Source organism: Erigeron canadensis, chromosome 1 (assembly GCF_010389155.1).
Source record: "Erigeron canadensis isolate Cc75 chromosome 1, C_canadensis_v1, whole genome shotgun sequence".
Lineage (NCBI taxonomy): Eukaryota > Viridiplantae > Streptophyta > Magnoliopsida > Asterales > Asteraceae > Erigeron > Erigeron canadensis.
Genome location: NC_057761.1, coordinates 51,794,885 through 51,816,409, shown reverse-complemented (window position 1 = coordinate 51,816,409; position 21,525 = coordinate 51,794,885). Strand labels below are relative to the sequence as shown.

Genomic DNA, 21,525 nt, shown 5'->3' with positions numbered 1-21,525 from the left:
TGTTTGTTATTGCTTGTTAACGCTCATGCCAGAACCAATTAAATAAACGTTTCATAATGTTGACCGTGTAAAAATACAATGGGTATAATAGACAAAGGTTAAAAGGCAATGATGAAGCTTAAGAGAATTAAAGTGTAATATTACTTACTAATTTTTCATTAGTTAATGATAATTTTAAAACAATTTTTGGTTTCCACGATAAATTTACATATGTTTATCGTAAAAGCTTAAACCTAATAAAATATGTATTATAGTAGATAAATAAGAAAATGAAATATGTTAAATGAAGCTCTTAATGTTTCTTTTCATATCATAAGCCCACGCGATCACCCCTTAATTTTATAGTGTATGTACAACTATTTAATACAACTTAACGAAAACCCTTAGGGCTTCGTTTAGCAATATAATTTATGTTAAATTAGGGAACTCCTCACCGTATAATGGTGAAGCCATGTGCATACTCCAGACTACAAGATGTAGACCATAAGCCGTTACAGTTGATTCAGGGAGAAAATCCACAGACTTGTCACTCCTAAAAGTCGAACCCAAAACCTATAAGAAAAACCATGGATGTTTCTGCCGTTAAATTATCACCCCCTTTCTGATAACTCATTAACACACTAACACCTCTCCAAAATTAGGAAACAAGACTTAATTCTTTCATGCATGAATTAAGTGAACTCAAATACTAAAAATCCGATATGCCGTGATTAGGTGATATACCTTTACGTGTCATATACCCATATTGTTTATTTGGTGATCATAATCTCTCTGTCTCTCTCTTTTTTTTTTTAATTTCTCAATTCAATTCATTTGGGTAAACTGGAAATATTTGACAAATAAAACCTTCGCCTTCGTGCGTATCGTCTACATTTTCATTAAATGTTGTTCAATACATTTCACGAATATTACAATTGATCAAGTCAATATGGTATTAAAATGTCGTATATATGGTGCATTTTGTTGATCATTTTCTTTTTTTCAATCATTCGTTTATTGCTTCCACTCGAGTACTCAGACTGTCAACCCATTGACCCAATCGATTCCGGGCATTTGCTCTGTTAGTAGTCATACTATATACATTAGCTCATTCTTTGCCAACGAAATGATCTCTATTCCTCAAAGACAAGATGAACATACATGCAATGGTTTGTGCCAGAAAATGAAAATTATTCAGACGAAACTACTTTATACAATGAGAACTTTTTTTTTTCTTTTTTTTTTTTTTTGACATTGATAGTATGAAAACCAACATTGCATTAGTACTTGTATACTAAGCTGAATTTGACTAGTCCAACATCATAAGAAAAGTCACAATTGTTTCGCTAGCAACTCCAGCCATCCTTTTATGCACTTTGTACGCTGATCTTACTCTGTCTAGAAATGATATATTCCATAAGAACAAGAAACAATTCACGACCCAGAAAGAAAAATCTTGCAAATATCCGAATAAACGTTAAGAAATTTACATCTTTATGCTTAAAAACTCACATGATTATCTCCTCCTGATATACAAGCGGGTCGTCTTGGGGGTAAGCATTGACGAGGGGTTCTCTGCATTTTAACTCGAGTATCAGTATAATCTCACACACACATACATCATCATATATCGTTACATAAACCGATTCAATTTTATTCTTGTTGTCAAAATAGGGGGTGTTATGGCTACTCAGTGGCGGATCTTGAAAGTTTTAACGGTGGGGGCAAAAAAATTTTTTTTACCAACTTTGTATCCAAGTATTATATTAGGATCATGTATACTATTTCGGGTCGGGTCAAATAAAAAATAATACTAGTATTCCAAGTTTTTCATTCAAATTACCAATACATAGTTATTAACAAACAAAAAACTACATATACTTATGAAAATACCAAGACAAAAGGAGTGTACTAGGCACTAGAGTTACAAGTCTATGTTACGATTTTTAAGCTCTTTGAACAAATCTACTATCCAACTCATGTATTTGTATATCTAATGTGGCTGTAAACATATCTACTCGGTAGTAATATTCAAATGTGACATGAAGATATTTTTACGAGGCCAAAATCGAGTAGATGTATATGGAGCTTTCATATTCGACATCTCTACTTGATGCTTGTTACATTAAAAGGTCACTTCGTCAAGTAAAGAATCAAACCCACTATTTCTGTAATTTTTAGACTCACCTTAGTTGTTGAAACTAAAAAGAAAAAAAAAAGAAGACAAAGACAAGGCCTAAAACATAAAAATTATTATTGGGCTAAGTGAACCGTAAGGTATAAAAAAACTAAAAACATAAAGTTCATTGGACTATTACATATTAAACATGCCAAAAAAAAATAAAAATAATCCTTGGGGGCCGACTTAATATACATAATTTTTTTCAAACGAAATATGGGTATATTAGCACTACTCATCAAAAAAACGGTGGTCACTCGGGCCCCACGGGCCCCTATAAAGAACCGCCCTTGATGGCTAGTTTAGGTTTGTTACTGTATCGTATCATATCATATATTTTTATATAATGTTTGGAGAGCTTGATTTTAACAATTTTAATTGTCTCATGCTGCTTCAAAAGGTTTAAGTCCTACTACTACTTATCGAGTACGAAGTTTTAAAAAATTGGTATACAAAAACTTCACTTTATTCTAAAAAATATAGAAAGTACCTCTAATTTTGGCCTCAAGGTCTCAATGGCTATTGTCGAATTTTCATTAATTCCTGCACCTTGCTGTTCAGATAAGTCGGGGCGCAAAAAATTGTATATTAAAAAATGGCAATTAATTTTGATTGAACATTTAAATTTGTAAACCAACGTGATCCATAAATTTACCTTGCATAAGGCCCAATCTGCTGAATCAAAGAAAGCACGCTCATGGTCCTGGCCCAATATATAACACAGAAATGTGATGGGCAATTTGGACATATTAGTAAATCGATAGAGATGTATCTTGTTTAAATAAATTTATTTGGTAAGAAAGAATAAAACTAAGTGTATTAAATATACATGCCTTTGATATTAAAGGCTTCTTCTTTGGTACCAATCCACCATATTTTTGTCCAATTGCCGTTCCCTATAATTCATTTAAAATATGAATATGAATATAAATAAATATACGTATATTATTCAACAATGGCAATAAAGGAGATTGCAGCCAAAAGCATATGGAATATGAAACATGTACAATCTATTTTGTGAAACTTTAATAATTAGTGAACATACTCTTTTTTTATATAAAAAAAATAGGTTAACCTTATTCTTAATCGAGAGATTTTAAAAACTTTTTTGCTTATAGATGAATATATTTGAAATTTATGTGAATCTACAATTTTAATCATAGACCACATATATAACCGTATATTTAACCTTTTGCAAACTAATAAAGCAAATCGAGAAAAACCAAAATTCAATCTTATGAATAACCGGTGAACACGTAAATATCTTCTTAGATATAAGCTAATCAAACATACTAATTATACTGATAATAAACAAATTTCAAACATAAATACATATAATATTTTCATTCTAGTTGTATAAGCCTGAAATTTCTATAAAAAATGTGATATTTTTTTCTTCGTAATCAATTACGTGTGTGATATTGATGTAAAAGTCATTATCTTTGGAAGGAGGCAATCCACATGATTCACTTGACATCCCAACAACATATTTGATGTGTATTAGACATGTTCAATGACTACGTTACCCTTCAAACCTAATTGGGCCAAAACCTAATATTACCATAATTTATGGACCACCTATATATACAAATATATAGTAGGCCACTTCCCACGTGATTAATATATAGTTATAGGACCCCTAGAAGAAAAATAATGCAATTACCTTCTTATGGTAATACTTAGATTAAATTAAAATCTATGATATTTTTGTTTTTTTTTTATTTTTCAAAATTTTTTTTTTTTGTGAATTTCTCGTATATCAGTTGGCCACCAACTGATCTTTCTAATTTCAATACTAGTTTGTCCATACTCCATACGATGTTCACTTTTTTTTTTTATTTCTTTAATTTATTTAATCATCAACGAAGAAGATGACTTGAAAGGGAGACTTGATGGAAGGGAAAAGATGCATAAAGTATCGATCTTCCTATAAAAAGAATGATATAGTGTGCATGATCAAATGTGTCTTACTATAAATAGAAATGTATTTGGTACTGAAATGATCAAATACGTCAACTACTCATAGTGTGGCATAAATCTTAGAACCATATACGTAACACCAAACGGTGAAACGATAAGATTATCAATATTTTTAAGAACGACTATCAAAGATACCACAGTTTGGTTCAACTTTAAATTCAATCTTTCTTGACTTTGTAAATATGAACACGGGTTGATATGTCACACATATTTTTGGTTCCAACTATATATTACTTGTGTGTCATGTATCACGTGTTTTTTGAACCACCATGTATTTAAAATTCATATTATATTACGATAAACACCCCTATAACTTTTTTCATTTGTCAGTATTTATCTTTTTTCAAAAGTTTCCATTATCCATATCTACAGTCTACACGGATAAAATTAAGTGTAGTAAAAACCATCTCTCTACCAAATAAAAGGACTAGATAAGCTGAAAAGAGTAGTAATTTGGTCATTTTATGGATGGATAATGCAAACATTTTTTACACATTGAATAGATAGTAAAAAAATAAACCAACTAAATGGACTATCTATGTAATTAATTACAAAATACAAGTAGGTGCTTTTTTTTATGTCCTTTATAAATAAGAAAATTTTGGAAATTTGTACTTAAATTTAAGAGTTGTTAATGACAGCTATCAATAAAAATTAATCTGATACAATAAAATTGTATTTTAATATAATTTATATATATATATATATATATAGTAATATATTATTTTTAAATATTTAATAAGTTGTTATTGACCGCTCTTAAGGTTATCATTGTCAATTTGTCATTTTTCTTAGTGTAATTAAATATTGTCCTTCTTTTGTAATTTCTTGCTTCCAACATAAAGCCATAATATCATGTAAAATAATAATGATAGATAAAAGAAAATTATAGTTGAAGAATAAAGACAAGAATATCGAAGTAAAAAGAGAGCCACAAAGAAAGCTAAGAATATTACCTCATATTCATGACCATTTTTGGAGATAAACTCTTCATTTCTATCGTATCCTGCCATTTCTTCTTCTGGGTATCAATAAAAAATGAGAGATAACGTTTAATAACTAGTTAAGAATCACTAATGCAAAGATATATAATCATATATAGAGACGAATTCATTTCTTTGTAGTTCACATGTAACATATGATTATGTTCTCACCTATTTGGCTATATATTTCACACCTTAATTAAAAATGGAAAGATGACTTATGATGTAGAAAAAACAATATGTATATATGAAAGCTAGAATGCTTAAGAAGAAACCAGAACATTAGTATTTATTTATAGTTGTAGGCCAAAACAAGGCATCTAGCTAGGTCACGGTTAAAAGAGAATATACTATACTCATGTATATATCTATACACATAATATACATGTACATCCATATCTATATATGGAGATTGGAGAGAAAGAGTAAGGAGGAAAAAAGAGAAAGATAAAAGAAATTACCTTCGAAAAGGAGAAATGGTGACAGGGGGCAAAGGGAGAAAGATGGAGATAAAAAGAACAAAGAGAGAAAATATATTAATGTGTCATATAAAATTAAAGAATGTAAAAGACAGAAAGGGGGTTGGGGTTAGGAGGGAGGAGGGTTGGAGTGAATAGGTGAGTTAAGAATATTATATATCCAATTCTACTAGAATAAGATTTATGTAAGTAGATAGTTTGAGATGTTTAGTACGAGTAGCAGAAATATTGTCCATTTCTAGTTTTAATTTAGTGATGATATATATATGATTTAGCTATTCTTTTGATATCGGGTCTTATTCCATTATTAACATATATATATAATAGTTGTATTTTTGTTATGGAAATTATATCTTTTTTATGCATGCTAACAAAGATTTTAGGACTGATCATTAATATTTTTTCTTAATAATTTTACATCATTGAAGCATGAGTTGTAATATTTGTTGTACTCTATGACTCTATCTATCTGCCTATCTATCTATAAATATTATTATAATAATAAGGAAAAAGGGAATATGGGTTGTTTCCCATTTAAGCTTAGATGGGGAACCCTTTACACATAAAAATTTTAATATTATTTTGTATTTTAAATAAACCTTAGGCTCCCATGAATTTTATGATTAAAAAACCAAAATGTGAGGGGTTCCCCATCTAAGCTTAGATGGGGGACAACCCCATATTCACTTCTCTTAAGGCTAATGGAAGCAAGGTGCTCCTTTTTCACTTTTCACCTTCGAAAAGCCCAGGAAAGCCCGGAACATTGCCCCAAGGGGCTTTCTTGGTCAAAAAATAGTTAGGGCGTGAGAATTCCGACGGCATGCTATGGCGTGCTATGTGAAGAAATTGTGAAGAAGTTATGGGTCCAAAAGGAATCTCTTACCCTTTCACAAGGAAAGCCCATAATGCCTAGCTTACTCCACCGATTAATTTAAGGAAAGCCCCATGATGATTGTACTATCATGTGTCATGAGATGTTCCTAGGAGGGAAGTCTTGCTCCGGATAGTCTAATAATAATGATAGTTATTCTATACGGAGTATATTAGATCGGAGTGGGTTAATGTGTAAAAACAAAATAAAAGTAGATATTGGTACAAACGCTATCCACAATAATAAGAGCGGTAGATGTGCCGTAGAAGGAAATCTAAGAAGAGATGAACTAAAATGTAATTTACTGATGAGTAGATCGATGAACTTGATCCAACTTTTTAGTCAGATTGTTCAATTTCAACACTTTTTAGACACTTATTTAATTGTCACAATCTATTAGAAGTAGTTGTCTTATTTTTATTTGTTGATTAATCTACAAGAAAATGGAATGAATACCTAGAATTTAATAAAAATATATCAATTTATCCAAGTTATTGAATTATCACAAATTACTCAATAAAATCAAGAAAAATCACAATAAGAAATACGAAATCGCAATTAGATATAAGAAAATCGCAATGAAATTAAAAAATGCAATAAAATACGACATTTCATCAATTACCAATTTTGATCTTGTATTGCAAGTTTGATTTTATTGAGATTCTCAATTTCCCGTTGAGATTCTCAAATTTTCGTTGCGATTTTCTATTTGTCATATCGTTGTGATTCTCAATTTCTCGTTGTGATTTTCAATTTATGTTTTTATTGCCATTTTTATAATCTTATTGTGAATTTTACTCTCTTATTGTGATTTTGTAAATATCATTAAGATTATCTCTTCTTTGTTATGATTTTGTTGGGTATTTTGTGATTTTTAAATTTTTTTGGGGCTAAGTTGTTATATTTTTATAAAAAAATGCAGTACTAATGTTATGTTTCTTAATTAATCTAAGAATTAATTACTGAAATGGTATCTAACGTTTGTGTCATATTACTGGTTTTATACATTTTCTTTCGAAATTACGTTGATCATACCCAGCGTATGCAAATTTTCACACAGACCATACTGGATGCTAACGCTGTCACGTGGCTGTTAACCCCCCCCCCCCCCCACACGTGACGTGCACGTGAGGGGTAAAGATGTAATATCTCGTTTCTTAATTACTTAAATGATACCTAACATTTGCATGATATTGCTGGTTTCATACCTAATGTTTCTTAATTACTTAAATGGTACCTAATGTTTAGTTATTAATTTTATTTTTTTTTTTTCATTTTGAAAGGTGAATTCCGTTTTAAGCCAATGTCTTAAAAACTGGTATTTTAATCATACTGGTGTGGAAAAATTTACGGTATTACCGAAAATACTGGTCGGTACGATAATTTTCCAAAACTTGTTACAATTTAACGAAACTAGTCAAAATGAACTTATAATTCAGTAAAAAATAATACCAAATAGGTTTTTCAGAACAAAATATAAGTTTAAAGTTCACAAATAACCAAAAATAGCAATAAAGTATCATAAAAATAATTTTATAAAAAATTCAAATTTTCTTTTTTGAAAATATTGGGAATATAGCAATGGTAATACCAGAAATATCCAGGAATACCAGAAATATCGGCCGATATTTACTGGTATTTAAAACATTGCTTTAAGCTTCGTGTCGCACTAAATACTTACTGGTATTCTTGGAATATTCCGGTATTACCATTGCGGTATTTTCGAAAATGAAAATTTGAATTTATTATAAAATAATTTTTATGATACTTTATTGCTCTTTTTGGTTATTTGTGAACTTTAAACTTATATTTTGTTATGAAAAACCTATTTTGTATTATTTTTGAGTGGATTATAAATGCATTTTGACTATTTTCGTTAAATTGTAACAAGTTTTGAAAAATTTTCATAAAAGAAAAATAAAACAAATTAAAAATAGTCGTACCGGCCAGTATTTTTGGTAACACCAATAATACCGAAAATTTTTCCACACTAGTATGACTAAAATACCAATTTTTAGAGACATTGACTTAAAACGGAATTCACCTTTCAAAAAAAAAACTAATAACTAAACATTATGTACCATTTTAGTAATTAAGAAACATTAGGTATGAATCCAACAATATCGTGCAAACGTTAGGTACCATTTAAGTAATTAAGAAATACAATATTATATCTTTACCCCTCACGTGCAAGTCACGTTAGGGGGGGGGGGGGTTTAACGGCCACGTGACGACGTTAGCCTCCAGTATGGTCCGAGTGAAAATTTAAATACGTTGGGTATGATTAGCGTAATTTCTAAAGGAAAGGTATGAAACCAGTAATATGATGCAAATGTTATGTACCATTTCAGTAACTAACTCTTAATCTAGTGTTAAATTTTTAATATTCATTTACTATAGCTCAGAATTTTAAATTTAGTGTACGTATCATCAAAATTATAACTTGTCGATTGTGTGCCTATGGAAGTTTCAAATATTACTATGGTTGTCTTCAGGGGCGGACGCATAGCTTAGGCAAGGTATGTATTTGCATATCCTTTGATTATCCAAATTAGTGTAAAAAATTTAAATTGAGTTTTCTTTTGTAAGTTTTTCACATAGAATGCATACTCAATGAAAATGAGGTGTATACCCAATAAAGTTCATGAAATTAAGTTTAACTCATCACCACCTCACGAGTCATGCACCGCATTCCCACTCTGTTCATTTTATTTTACAAATTTTATGTAAGTTATTTACTTCTCAGTTCTAGTAGTGCTATTGGTAATGACTTCTATAATTACATGATTATTTAGTTTTCGAAAAATTATCTACCAAAAACAAGAGTTGTAAACTCACCAAAAGATCGGCAAACTTTTGGTTAGTCATTTATATTAGTCTAACATTTAGATTTTCTTTTCTAACTATTTATACATTTTATTTAATAAAGTTTACATATATATATATATATATATATATATTTTCGAACATTCAGTCGGGATACGAAATCAGGGAAACCTTACCGTATAATGGTGAAACCTTGCACGTATCCTAGACATGAACAAAGTCTCGTTTGTATTTATACTCGAATCATATTAAAAACCCAACCGCAAACATCAAGTTGAAAATATCTATATATAAGAATAAAAAGAAAATAAAAATTATTGGAAAGTGCATATCTAATGACGAATTTCTAAATCCGCCACTGGTTGTCTTGTATAGAGTTAATACCCAAAATGGTGTGTTTGGAAAAAGTAATTACCAAAATGGTGTACTTTTAAAAAATATTTGCTAAAATGGTGTTTTTTTAAAGGTTATTTACCAGAATGGTGTTTTTGTAAATTTTTGATTATTTTGCCTAAAAAACTAGATTTTACTAATTTACCATCTTTAATAGACTATTCAAACTTAAAAGCTTGAAACCAAACTAATATTTTAACCAATATATTTAAGAACTTATCATAAAAATAAATTTTAATATTTCGTGATGTAAAGATAATCGATCAACGTAAAAAAATAAAATCTAAAATATGATACATATTAATGTATCATTCTCTTCTTAGTTCTATAGATAAGTAGTAATCTCAAATTACAACATTCTACCAAAAAATGTTAAGCTAAATATCTATATATAATAAAAGAAGATTATTTCTTATAAGTATTTTTAGAAAGTTTTTGATGTGGCAAATCTATATTTCACCTTAAAAAACTTTTTATTTAATTATGATGTCATATATAGATAAAAAAGAAATAACCCTTTACATGTTTAATAAAATATTAATGATTTATTTAAAGAATAAAAGTTCTCTCTTATATAATATTACAAATAAAATATTTTTTTTATCTAGTTGATTTATTAACTATATAATTGTTGTGTTAGTTGAATTATTAGATTTATATCAAGTTATAATGTTTTAAGAACAAATATTACATAAATTTTTAATATATTTTATAATTTTAAAATTTTAATTAACATGTCCGGGTTGAACCCGGGTGATTAACTAGTATATAATAAAGAGAAAAATCCATAAAAATCAATATTTTTACCAAAAGTTCCTAATAGGTTCCACTTAATAGATGAAAATTAAATAAGTTCCTTTTAATAAAACTTAATGTAAAAAGGTTATCTTTTATGAATTTTTCCATATAATAAAAAATAACAAATTAAAAAACGCAACGTAACTTCTGTATGATTTGTAAATAAAATTGGAATAAAAGAAAAGTAAGTTAGCTTTTATTTAATAGAACAAAAGTTCCTAACATATGTTTTTGTAAGGACAATAACTACTTTTAAAAATTGGTTTCAAACTTTTAAGTTTTAATGGTCTAGTAAAGATGGTAAAATAAATAAAATTTAACTTATAAGTAAAATAATACAAAACTTACCAAAAACACTGTTATGGTAAATAATTTTGAAGAAAACACTATTTTAACAAATATTTTTAAAAGTACACCAATTTGATAATTATTTTTTCCAAACAAACCATTTTGGGCATTAACTCTCTTGTATATATCACTTGATACTTTGGTGCATTTAACCTAACATTAACACTTAATAATATTGCTGATGGAAATTTAGGAAGACAGTTTATTGATCGATATTTAATGAGAAAACTAAAAACTTTATAATACTGTTGAAAATTGGTATTAAGGTGGGATTTCAACATCCAAATCTCCCAAACTAAACATATTCCGCACGATGTCACATGCTCTAGTCATCCACCCTACCGACACACCCTCATCAACCGTACACGTTTAGACCTAAATTCATTCGATACGTACTTGTTTTTGCATTTTGGTCATGTTATTAGATCACGATTTTATATGTTTTATTCAAAGTTGATAGGACGATTATTATAAAACGTACATTACTTATAATAGAATCATGTATGTATGTTTCAATGGAGAGATTTAAGTTGAAAATATATTTTGTAAAGTGATTCTCTAACGCTGGTTAAAAAATATATATAGACTTCTCGACATTTGAGGTAATTCACTTTTTAAAAATAAAAATAAAAAATTACTTGATTATAAGGAGTTAATCATATACTCGTACTCCTTTTCAAAGTGATTAACCCTTCTAGTGTTAGATTTATTTGTTTAATTACCTATTTTGTCCAAGACAAAAAGTACTCTTCGTTGCACAATGCACATTACATCCTTAATAAGATTATATTAATAAATTTAATATAGGATCAACTATAATGGAATCAAGCAAGTTTTTTGGTCCATACAAACACAACCAACATGGTTGCATGTTTTGTATCCATATACTTTATGCGTCTTTTTACTAAACATCGAAAAGAGACACGCGAATACGACACTCCAATTATTGGTTTGGCAAAATGAAACATCAAATAACGTACTAATTGTTTATGAACTTAATTCAATCCTTTGCATATTGTTAAAGTTTGAGAAATTTGCAATCCCTTTATTTTGTCACAATTATAGGTATAAGTTGTAAGTATTTCTTAATTCTTATCTTACATTTGTTTATTTGTTTAGCTGTTAGAACCAAATTTTAAAATGAAAATGTTCAAAACTAAGAAATAGTAGTAAAAGCAAAATTGAATAATATTCCAATGACGTAGATTTTAATTTAATTTGACTTGAGGAAATAGTATATAGAATGATGAATATATAAGCGAAGAGCACAATTTGTCATAAGAAAGTCCAAATTAAAGTTCAACCATATTTAATCAAATTGATAATGACAAAAGCATATATCGTTTCCTGATTCTTGTATAATATTATAACCGGCGCCGACGAGGAAAAAAAATAATGAATTAGATATCTTTCATTCATTTTTGAATTAAAGTGTTCCCTCCTAAACAAAACAATAGTATAATACGAGAAATCAATAACAATAATAATAACAATGATAATCGTAATAATATAGTAAAGAAGATACAAACAAGCTATGAGACAAAGTACCAAACTGGCAAAGGATCAAGGATTATGAAAATTCAATGTGTATTCACATTTTTCTTTTAAGTTGTTGCAATAAAGTTTACACATGAAAAGCACACAAATCAAGCTTATTCACATCTTCAGGTTTCTAGCCCCTTCGTAATTTCCTTTGGAATTAAAAAGCAAACTAAATCAAGCTAATAAACACCCCATATACAGTTGCAGTTTTAACTCGGGCAAAAGCAGGAGGTTTAAAAAAATGCAACTTTTAATAGTAATTAAAATTTTTTTTTTTAACAAAAGGTCAAATACAAAAAAGATTAGTAAGTATCAATATTTGATTTCTTGGATTGTTGGTTTAATGGCTAAAGAATGCTTGAGATCACCAATGTGAAGAGTGTGCTCACCCATTGGAACCCTTCGGATCCCAAATTTGTCAACCACACTCAAATGTTTGCACACATGAAGGTCAAGTAAAACCCTTTGTAGCCCACCAGCCACCACATGGACCTTTTGAAAGGCCACCAATTGCTTATGTGTGGCCCATTTTCCTTCTGGTGGGCTTGAAAATACCATCACGGTGTGGGTTCCGTCCATGGTTCCTGTATTCTCCACGTCAACGTGTAAGCCCATGGAGAGGGCAGAGCATTTCGTATGGGATACGCGGACCCCATTGGTTAGGGTCGTCGAGTTGTTGTTCTCTAGGTGGATTGATAGCATAGGGACAGAGAGTGATGTTGGCGCTTTAGCTATGGAATGTCGAAAAGTTGTGTAACTTAGACCATGCCCAAATGGATAGACAACGGGCCCTTTGTAGAAACGGTAGGTCCGACCTGGGTAGTTGTGGGCCGGGTCAGCCCTCATTCCCATATTTGTCATAGGTACCTTAGCCAAGTATTGTTGTGGGTACCATGTCATAGGCAACTTCCCCCCTGCAAACAATTAAAAAAAAGTTGTCATTTAGTAACTTATTTTAGCATACTAGGCTTTAAGAGGCCCATTTTATAGTCTGAGCCCAATTTTGTTCAATGAAAGCCTTTTATTTATATTAACCTGGATTAGTAGTTCCAAACAAAACGTCGGCAATAGCAGTCCCACCAGCTTGGCCCGGGTACCCAGCCCAGATAATAGCCAAAATCCGAGGATCATTTTTCGCAAAAGTAACGTCAACAGGACCTCCAGACATAATGACGAGAACACACGGGCCTCTAGAAGCCTTAGCAACTCTTGATATGAGCTCTTGTTGATGTCCAGGAAGGAGTATGTTAGCCCGATCTCTTGCTTCAGCTTCAATAGATTGATCAAGGCCCATAACCAAAACGGTTGCATCGGCCTGTCTGGCAGCTCCTTCAGCCGGCCCAATCAATTGGTTCCCTCTACAACTTACATCACTACACCCGGCTTGGTGAATCGTCTTAACGTATCTAGCTATACCTTGTAGTGGTGTTGTATACCCGCAAGCAATGCCTAAAATTTCCAAAAAAGAAAATAATTATTATAGTTTAATCTTTTTAATAAGTAGTGACTTTAGTTATTAATAATACATACCAGCATAGTTTCCTATCATGGTCACGGTGACATCGGAATTGGGCCCAATAACAGCAACAGTACGATGTCGCACTACTGACAATGGTGGGCCGTGCCCACGGTTATCTAAAAGAACTATTCCTTGACGGGCCGCTTCTAGAGCAAGTTGGTTACTTGACATTAAGCAAACATCCGATATCCCTAAGTTTGCATATGGCTGTTTCGGCCCATCAAACATGCCCAAGCGCATTTGAACCGCTATAGTGTTCGCCAAGGCCCCATCAATATCAGCCACTTTTAGCTTTCCTTGTTTTACAGCCCCCTCTGTATAAACAGCTAAATGTGGGCCACAATCCAAATCAAGACCTACAAATAATTTAAAAAAACAATGTTTAATATATAAACTTAGCCCACAAAAATTCAAAACTAAAAAAAAAAAAAAAAAAGTTCATAAAAAAAGGATTTGTGAAACCTGCTTTGATGCTAACCGCGGCTGCATCTTCTGGTGTAGCCGTGTAATGTTGGCTATCATACATAACCCCAACCGAATCACAATCCGAAACAATGTAACTGTTTTTAAAGAAGAAAATAAATCATTAGAATCAATTATGGGAACCCATAATAGGTTAATAGCTAGCCATTATATCAAAAATCAGTTGGTTAAGCTGTACCCGTTTAGGCGCCATTGCCCACGAATCGTGTTCTTGAGGAGATTCGAGTCGGCACAAGTAGGCTTCCCATTGACTTGATTGTAAGAACACATTACACTTGCAACTTTACCTTCTAAAACACAAGCCTTAAAAGGTACATTATATGTGTCTTCCAAATCTTGTTTACTCACCTGTGTAAATTTAAAAAATTCCAACTTTTAGCCTTTTTAGGAATAAAATTTATGTTCCTTTAAAATTAATTACACACTTACTTTAGATGTGTAAAATATGTTGTATTTTTTTTTTTTTACATGTCTCAAATGGTACATTTATTTAATAGCTACCAAATGTGGTATATTATTGGTGAAGAGTTGACCAAAAGTTGCCTTTTTCGCTTCAATATGTAGAATTATGTATTTTGTAGTGAACATGCCACTTTTTCATACAAGTATAAATTAAAGTTATGTGTTTTGTTTAAATGGGTTAAATGGTGCATCTTTCAACAAACATGTGCCACTTTTATGTATAAAAAGAAAAAGTATATGGAAAGTTCCATTCTCATTACATCATATAAATGATGTTTCCTTCTGGATATACTCTTTCCGTCTCAAAAACTATACAGAAAAACAAAATATAGATAAATCAAGATATATGTAGTTGATGAGTATGTTTTTTCATTATACAAAAAAAAGAAAAAAAAAGAAATATTTTTATACTTGTATTTGACGTAATTTAACTTGATTTAAGAGAATAATAGGTGAACATGAATTTAACTAATGTGTTTCTATAAAGATGAACTAATTATTTCGGAACAAATAAAAACAGAGGAAGTAATACTATATTTGACATACTCCATATTGAATAGGAAAAAAAAAAGGTGTGTGCTTTTGGTTTCAACTTATATATCGAATCATTGTTTTCTCAACAAAAGTGAACCATATCTACATAAGATGTTCATATATATATGTAGTGGCACTAATTTTTATTTTTGTCTCAACAGTGTGCATTATTTTTTACTTAAGTTCTATAGTATCTTTTACAGTTTCAAATACGTCCTAAATTTGGTCTCTTGCCATTTTTACACCGCATTGTTAGCATTTAGCAACCATATACCATGTTTGATGATAACGTTAAAATGTCTCCTGTTTTTTGGTGACCAACAAAAGGTGAATTGTTTTCATTGAGGGTGATTCCTTTATGTCAATAATTTCCAAGCTTTGTGAACAATTACGTATATAAAAAGAACTTTTGTAGTGGATAGTGCATTATTAGCAATCATTTTTATATGATTATCTGACGTACGTCATTAAACATGCTATTATATATAATATAATAATACTAATAATTATAATTATATGAAACACATATAGTGAATCAGTGCGGTACCACATGTGGCGCAAATGTCTCCATCAAAATTTGTCATGTATTTTCAAATTTTTTATCATTTTAAAATTTGTTTTTATAGGTTTTTAACATTTTGATCCCTTTTATATTTATATTACACGGATTTTTTAATTTTGCCCCCTTTAGAATTTTTTTCTGATACCGCCTCTGTAGTGAATTATACTACAACTTTAAGAAGATGATATACGAGGACGTACGATGTATTACAAAAAGTTTCTCATCACTAAAAACCTACCATGTGACGATGTCTCAACTTATATAACAATCCTAAAATTTCTTACCCTTTTGTTTTCATTGCATTTGGATGATCTTTCTTTTATTACTACGGAAAACAAAAAAAAGTTTTTATGTATTGACAGTGACAAAGTTCGACGAGAAAATTAGTTTTTGTAATTTCAATATCGTAGGCCATTATATGTTTTCATGGTTACCAAACCACATGTTTTATTGTTTTTGTCATTAAGTTCGTAAGAAAGGTTACATTATTTGTTTGTTTTCGTGTGTTAAATAGTTGAGAGTTGAAACTTTGAGTAACCCCGTGAGTCCGTGTCAATTTCATACGTATTCATCTTTGACCTTGTAAACTAGTGTATGTAAACTTTAATTGAATCAGGGTAAAAGCTCTTTTTTATCTAAATAAAAAACTGTTGTATTTAGTAAAAAAACAATAAAATTACCTTGGCATTAAAGTGAAAGCGATCGACGCCATTCCAATTATCAAGATCATACGCCGTGTAATGTTTACAACAGGCTGCAACCTTAAGGCTATTACCCACATTGCCTTGAAGTCCTTTTACATATCGAACAGCATAGCGAGCAGCCAATGCTGGATCTTCCCCCGGTGTTTCTTGACCGCGGCCCCATCTTGGATCCCTAAAAATATTCACATTTGGGCTCCAAAACGTTAGCCCTGCCTTTCCTCCATTGTACATTGCCCGTGCTTCATTTGACACCACCTAAAAAAAATTTTAAATCTAACAAATATTACAAAAAGTACAATCACATGTGTAATGTTTAGTTGAGTTGTACAATACAAATGCGACCAAATTAGACATCGTTTTTCAAGATGAAGAATCTCCAATCAAGGTTTAACTTTTAGTAGCCATTCCCAGAAAAAAGTTATATAACTTTTAGTAAAATACTATTATATGTTGCATTAACTAGGTTGTTATGACATGCTTGTCATTGTGAACAATTAATTTACATATTATTATGTACATAAAGAATATAGGTCTTTTAAGAAGATGGGTTAACTTATATTATAGTAGAAGAGACCCCACAAGTAGTTTAGAAATCACAATAAATGAAAATAGTATATGAAAATAATTTTATAGATTCAAATTAATTTTGATCTTACTATATATTAGGACTTAAAAAAAACAGGAACGATAAAAATTTATATGTCAATACTAGATTTGTAATCTTGTGTTTTGATCTACTAAAAAATGTTACCATATATATTAGGACTTTAAAAAAAGGAACAATAAATTTATATGTCAATACTAGATTTTTAATCATGTGTTTTTGATCTACTAAAAAAACTGTGTGTATCTTTACTCCAAAATAAATGGCCCATATGGTATAATGATATATCAAATGTATGGGCTATAACCATGCCGAAAAAAATCCACTTGTTCTGAACAGGGAACATGACAGGTTGTACTACCAGTATAGTATCCACAAACTATTTTCTTTTATTATCCTTGTTGTCTAGTTTTGTCTATTAAATATTTTTACACTACATAATAAAAATGTATTCTAGATATATAACGAAATACAAATGTTGTTATCTAGTTCATATTTGATAGAAAGTCTTTTTATGGTGTGATAATGACAACTACACCAAGCCAAACGCATTTTTCCATTGTATTGTAACATTTATATATATATATGTTAAAACAACAATTTAGACGTCTTTTAGACTAGCGTCTCCTTTTTACTCCAAAAACACCATTTTAGAGTCATGTTCGTTTTCATAAAAGAAGTTTTGTTTGAGTTGAATGAAAGTGATGCGGTGAATGAGTAAGTCACTAAAGATGAAGTTCTATCTGATGGTTTACCTCTAGAAAACAAAAATTATGCCTAAATCACAAAGGAATCTCATGAGACGTCATAATATGGACCCTTGAGAAGTTAAAAACGTTAAAGTTTGCAAATACGAAAATGCCCTCATGTGAAGTAAATATATAGTAAAACATGATAACATTTACTAGCCAACTAGGATACCATATATAGGTTTGAAAATGAACATTTTTTTTCATTCTTTTGCAGTAGTATTTACTTTGTTATGCAAAAATGCATATAGGGATGCCCTTCTAAATTGGGCACTACCGCACTAACACAAATGCATGGGTAAAAGTTTAAAGAAATCAAAAATTAATTTGCATTTGAAAAAAAGAGGCCCTATTTTTACATGCAATTAAAAGAGACATCTCTCTGTCAAAATAAAAAAAAAAAAAACAGTCCCTGTTTTCATGGCAGTAGAATTTAGGTTATCTTGTGACTTTTAGGCAGTAGAAATTGGTAATCCTGTGACTTGTGACTTGTGAGTGTGACCACAGTAGCACTAACACCAAAATTCATGCCAAAAATATTAAATAATGTATCTGTTTAAAGAGTAGGTATATAAAATTCCATGCTTCACTTTTGTTATTCTACACATAAATTTTGGGAGAAGTCATATTTTGACCATTTTTTGTTTGATGTTAATTTTATAACACAAAAACAGTCTAGTTGCTTTCACTTAAGTTGATAATTATATAAATAGGTTTTAGGTAAAATAAAACTGGTATTAAAGTAAAACAAATAAAACAATAAGTTTCCCTTCACTAAAAATCATTGTGCATCATGAAAATCACCGTGCATCAATTGTCTGGTGAGTCTCCATGCATCAATTTAACCATGATCTAAGGGTCTAAGATCTTGTCCTACTTGTTTTACTTTAATACTTGTTTTACAATACCCAACCCCTATATAAATATAAATACATGCATACATACATACATAATATACAATATATATTTCTTAATATTAATCTTTTCAACTAGAGCTAAAAAAAAGGAAAAGAAAAAGGTAATTTGTGGGTAAAAGTGAGATTCCATGGTACCACATACGTATAAAAACTACTCTTGTAGTGCCATTGATATACGGAGTATCTTTTATTATCCAAAACACATTCTCTAATTATTTCTAATTTTTGATCATCTAGATCAAAAATAAGCATAGCGTATTTACACAAGCTTTAAAAATAAAGGAGGGGCTTTTTAAGTTAAAGTAAACTCTTATCATTATAATAAAAAAATATTTTATCTATATTTCTATACTTCTATATAAAACAAATAGTCTACTTTATTTGTTAAAAGTTATTTTATGCAATATGACTAAAATACCCCTTACTAAATTATCTTTTTTTTTCATTAGTTTAACTATTTCCACTAATATAACTTAATAAATTAAATTACACAACCAGTTTCTTAACTTTGACAAAAAATAATACTAACCATTACATTAATTAATTACATTTACATCAATAGCTACATTGATCGTTGTCACCACCCTCATTTGCCCACGCCACAAGTCATCACTGCATTGGCGCCAGCAATGCCGCATTTGCGCAGACATCATGCTAGTTTATATTTTATAAAATTATACATTATTCTATTTATATTCATGTTATATACTCCTTCCCATCCCAAATTTTTAATTCATCTTTCCATATTGGCATGTACTAAAATAATTGTAGAATCTTCAACTATTCAGGTGGTAAATATTAAATATATTCATGACTGCATTTTAAAAAAAAAACCGTATAATTCTTGTCTTCAAATTATTGTTTATTTATGACCTCTTTAATAAATAGCTAAAAAAGTTAACCAATAAATTGGATGTAAATAGAATTAAAGGTGAAACCATGATTTCTATGGTTGTGTGGGTCCATTTGACAAATCTTTTGAGATATGCGACCAAAGTTAAAATGAGCTTTGGTGAATTGTATTGGTCCTACGGTCGTGCCAATAGTTGATTTCTCGTTTTATACAGTTGTAAATCTTTAATCAGTTTTATGCCCCTAACATTTCAAATTTTCAATATAAAAAAATCAAAAACATTTGTAAAATATATTTCTCAAAGAAAAAATATATATGTCATATGCTAGCTATCAAAAAGTTCAAGCATGTAACGTTTATATCAATTGGTTATTATGACAAGTCAAATGCTAGTATATAATATTTGATAATAAAGATTTTTTTTGTTTTTTGAGTAAAAGGTCTTTTTGCACGGAAAATATATTCGATTATAAAGATAGCGTAAAAAAAAAAGAATTTAGTCAATTTACCTGACCAATTTGTTCCCACAAACTATCATTAAATGACGAAGCAGTTGTAATGACTTGAGGAAATTGAGTAGCGCCAAGAAACGTTGGAAGAAACTTGGTTCCTGGACCAACATCCGATACGCCATGTAACGCTTCGGACCACCACTCGTAACCTTGAATTCCTAGCCGAGGCACCGCGGCTGCATTATTGACTAATAGTCTTACCTTTTCTTGCAAAGTTAGTCTTCCTAGCAAGTCCCTAACTCTGTCTCTAATTGGTAAGTTTAGACGACAAAATGGGAGGTCTTTAGTGACCCTATTACTAGGGTCACAAGCAAATGGTGGTCTTGATTCACCAAAATTGAAAACCAAGAAAATGATTAGAAGAATGAACAAGAAGGATGGTGAAAGAATGCATTTGGTGTGAGGTTTTGGGACCATTTTTGTGTGTGAAGTTTGGTTTGAGTTGAAGAAAGGAAATGAAATGTGAGATGGAATTTATAGGGTGTTACATATAAGAAGGTGGTGGCGTATAGATGATGGCATGGGTTAGTTTTTATGTTTATGATTGGATTTACACGTACCTTTTAATTAAAACGATATATGTTTGCCACTTGATGTTTTCCTATCTACACTCATTGTATATATACGTAGTGTTTGATATAGATTATGATGGGGTTTTTTTCTTTACCATACATCACTAGGCACCAGTAGCTCTTATTTTGATAACCTGATTAATTAACAGAACAAAATTTTGACTTAAATGTATAATTTAATCGAATGTTTTGTCACTGCTTTGATACTGTCTTTCGAGGTACTACATCTTCAATTCAACATGTTTATCTAGTTGTTCAAAAATAAGAATCCTTATAAAAAAACATAAAAAAAAATACCCGATTCTCTAGTATATATACATAACATTTTGAGAGTCGTTGTATGTTTCTTCACGTAATCTTGTTTAATTATTTATCTAGTTATTAATAGAGAGTAGGGGTGTTCGTGGTCCGATTTGGTCCGTTTTTGACTAAATCTCAAACCAAACCAAGATTCGCGGTTTCAACTTATTTCAAACCAAACCGGACCAGGTGTGTTGTCAAACCGGACCAAACCAAACCATGTAAGCCGGTCCGGTTTAACCGGTTCAACGGTTTCATGATTTCTTTATTTTCATTTTTATCCCCAAATAATTTTATGCATATATATTCCGTACATATATATTTTTCTTTACTTTATTACTCAAATAAATATCACGAACGCTATGATCTTAATATT

The 21,525-nt window shown here is 30.2% G+C and overlaps 2 protein-coding genes across 4 annotated transcripts; both read right to left on the bottom strand.

The window, feature by feature from the left end:
* Positions 1 to 1,093: 1,093 nt before the first annotated feature.
* Positions 1,094 to 5,766, bottom strand: LOC122585250. Of its 3 annotated transcripts, none has more exons than XM_043757368.1 (7): positions 5,583 to 5,766; positions 5,095 to 5,159; positions 2,992 to 3,054; positions 2,814 to 2,861; positions 2,649 to 2,711; positions 1,492 to 1,554; positions 1,094 to 1,373 (listed from the first exon to the last, which is right to left on the bottom strand). In XM_043757368.1, the coding sequence occupies exons 2-7, from the start codon at positions 5,149 to 5,151 to the stop codon at positions 1,347 to 1,349; spliced, it is 321 nt and encodes a 106-aa protein (XP_043613303.1). In that variant the 5' UTR covers positions 5,152 to 5,159; positions 5,583 to 5,766; the 3' UTR covers positions 1,094 to 1,346. The 3 variants fall into 3 exon arrangements, with proteins under 3 accessions (XP_043613303.1, XP_043613305.1, XP_043613304.1); XM_043757370.1 differs by having other exon boundaries at positions 1,094 to 1,377; positions 5,583 to 5,755; XM_043757369.1 differs by lacking the exon at positions 5,583 to 5,766 and adding an exon at positions 5,293 to 5,390.
* Positions 5,767 to 12,406: 6,640 nt separating this feature from the next.
* LOC122599852 (beta-D-xylosidase 1) lies at positions 12,407 to 20,735 on the bottom strand. Its single transcript, XM_043772444.1, has 7 exons — positions 20,275 to 20,735; positions 16,619 to 16,897; positions 14,559 to 14,728; positions 14,360 to 14,457; positions 13,909 to 14,253; positions 13,414 to 13,827; positions 12,407 to 13,292 (listed from the first exon to the last, which is right to left on the bottom strand). Exons 1-7 carry the CDS (start codon positions 20,692 to 20,694, stop codon positions 12,691 to 12,693), a joined length of 2,328 nt encoding a protein of 775 aa, XP_043628379.1. The 5' UTR covers positions 20,695 to 20,735; the 3' UTR covers positions 12,407 to 12,690.
* Between the last annotated feature and the right edge of the window lie 790 nt (positions 20,736 to 21,525).

What these genes read in the sequence shown, in the direction of transcription:
- LOC122585250 (XM_043757368.1), bottom strand. Translation starts at nt 5,151, where the DNA reads ATGGCAGGATACGATAGAAATGAAGAGTTTATCTCCAAAAATGGTCAT. An exon ending in AAAATGGTCATGAATATGAG is followed by an intron (nt 3,055 to 5,094) that starts GTAATATTCTTA and finishes AATGAATTATAG; the next exon opens with GGAACGGCAATTGGACAAAA. An exon ending in AGAAGCCTTTAATATCAAAG is followed by an intron (nt 2,862 to 2,991) that starts GCATGTATATTT and finishes ATATTGGGCCAG; the next exon opens with GACCATGAGCGTGCTTTCTT.
- LOC122599852 (XM_043772444.1), bottom strand. Translation starts at nt 20,694, where the DNA reads ATGGTCCCAAAACCTCACACCAAATGCATTCTTTCACCATCCTTCTTG. An exon ending in TGTGGGAACAAATTGGTCAG is followed by an intron (nt 16,898 to 20,274) that starts GTAAATTGACTA and finishes AATTTTTTTTAG; the next exon opens with GTGGTGTCAAATGAAGCACG. An exon ending in GTTTGGAACTACTAATCCAG is followed by an intron (nt 13,293 to 13,413) that starts GTTAATATAAAT and finishes AATTGTTTGCAG; the next exon opens with GGGGGAAGTTGCCTATGACA.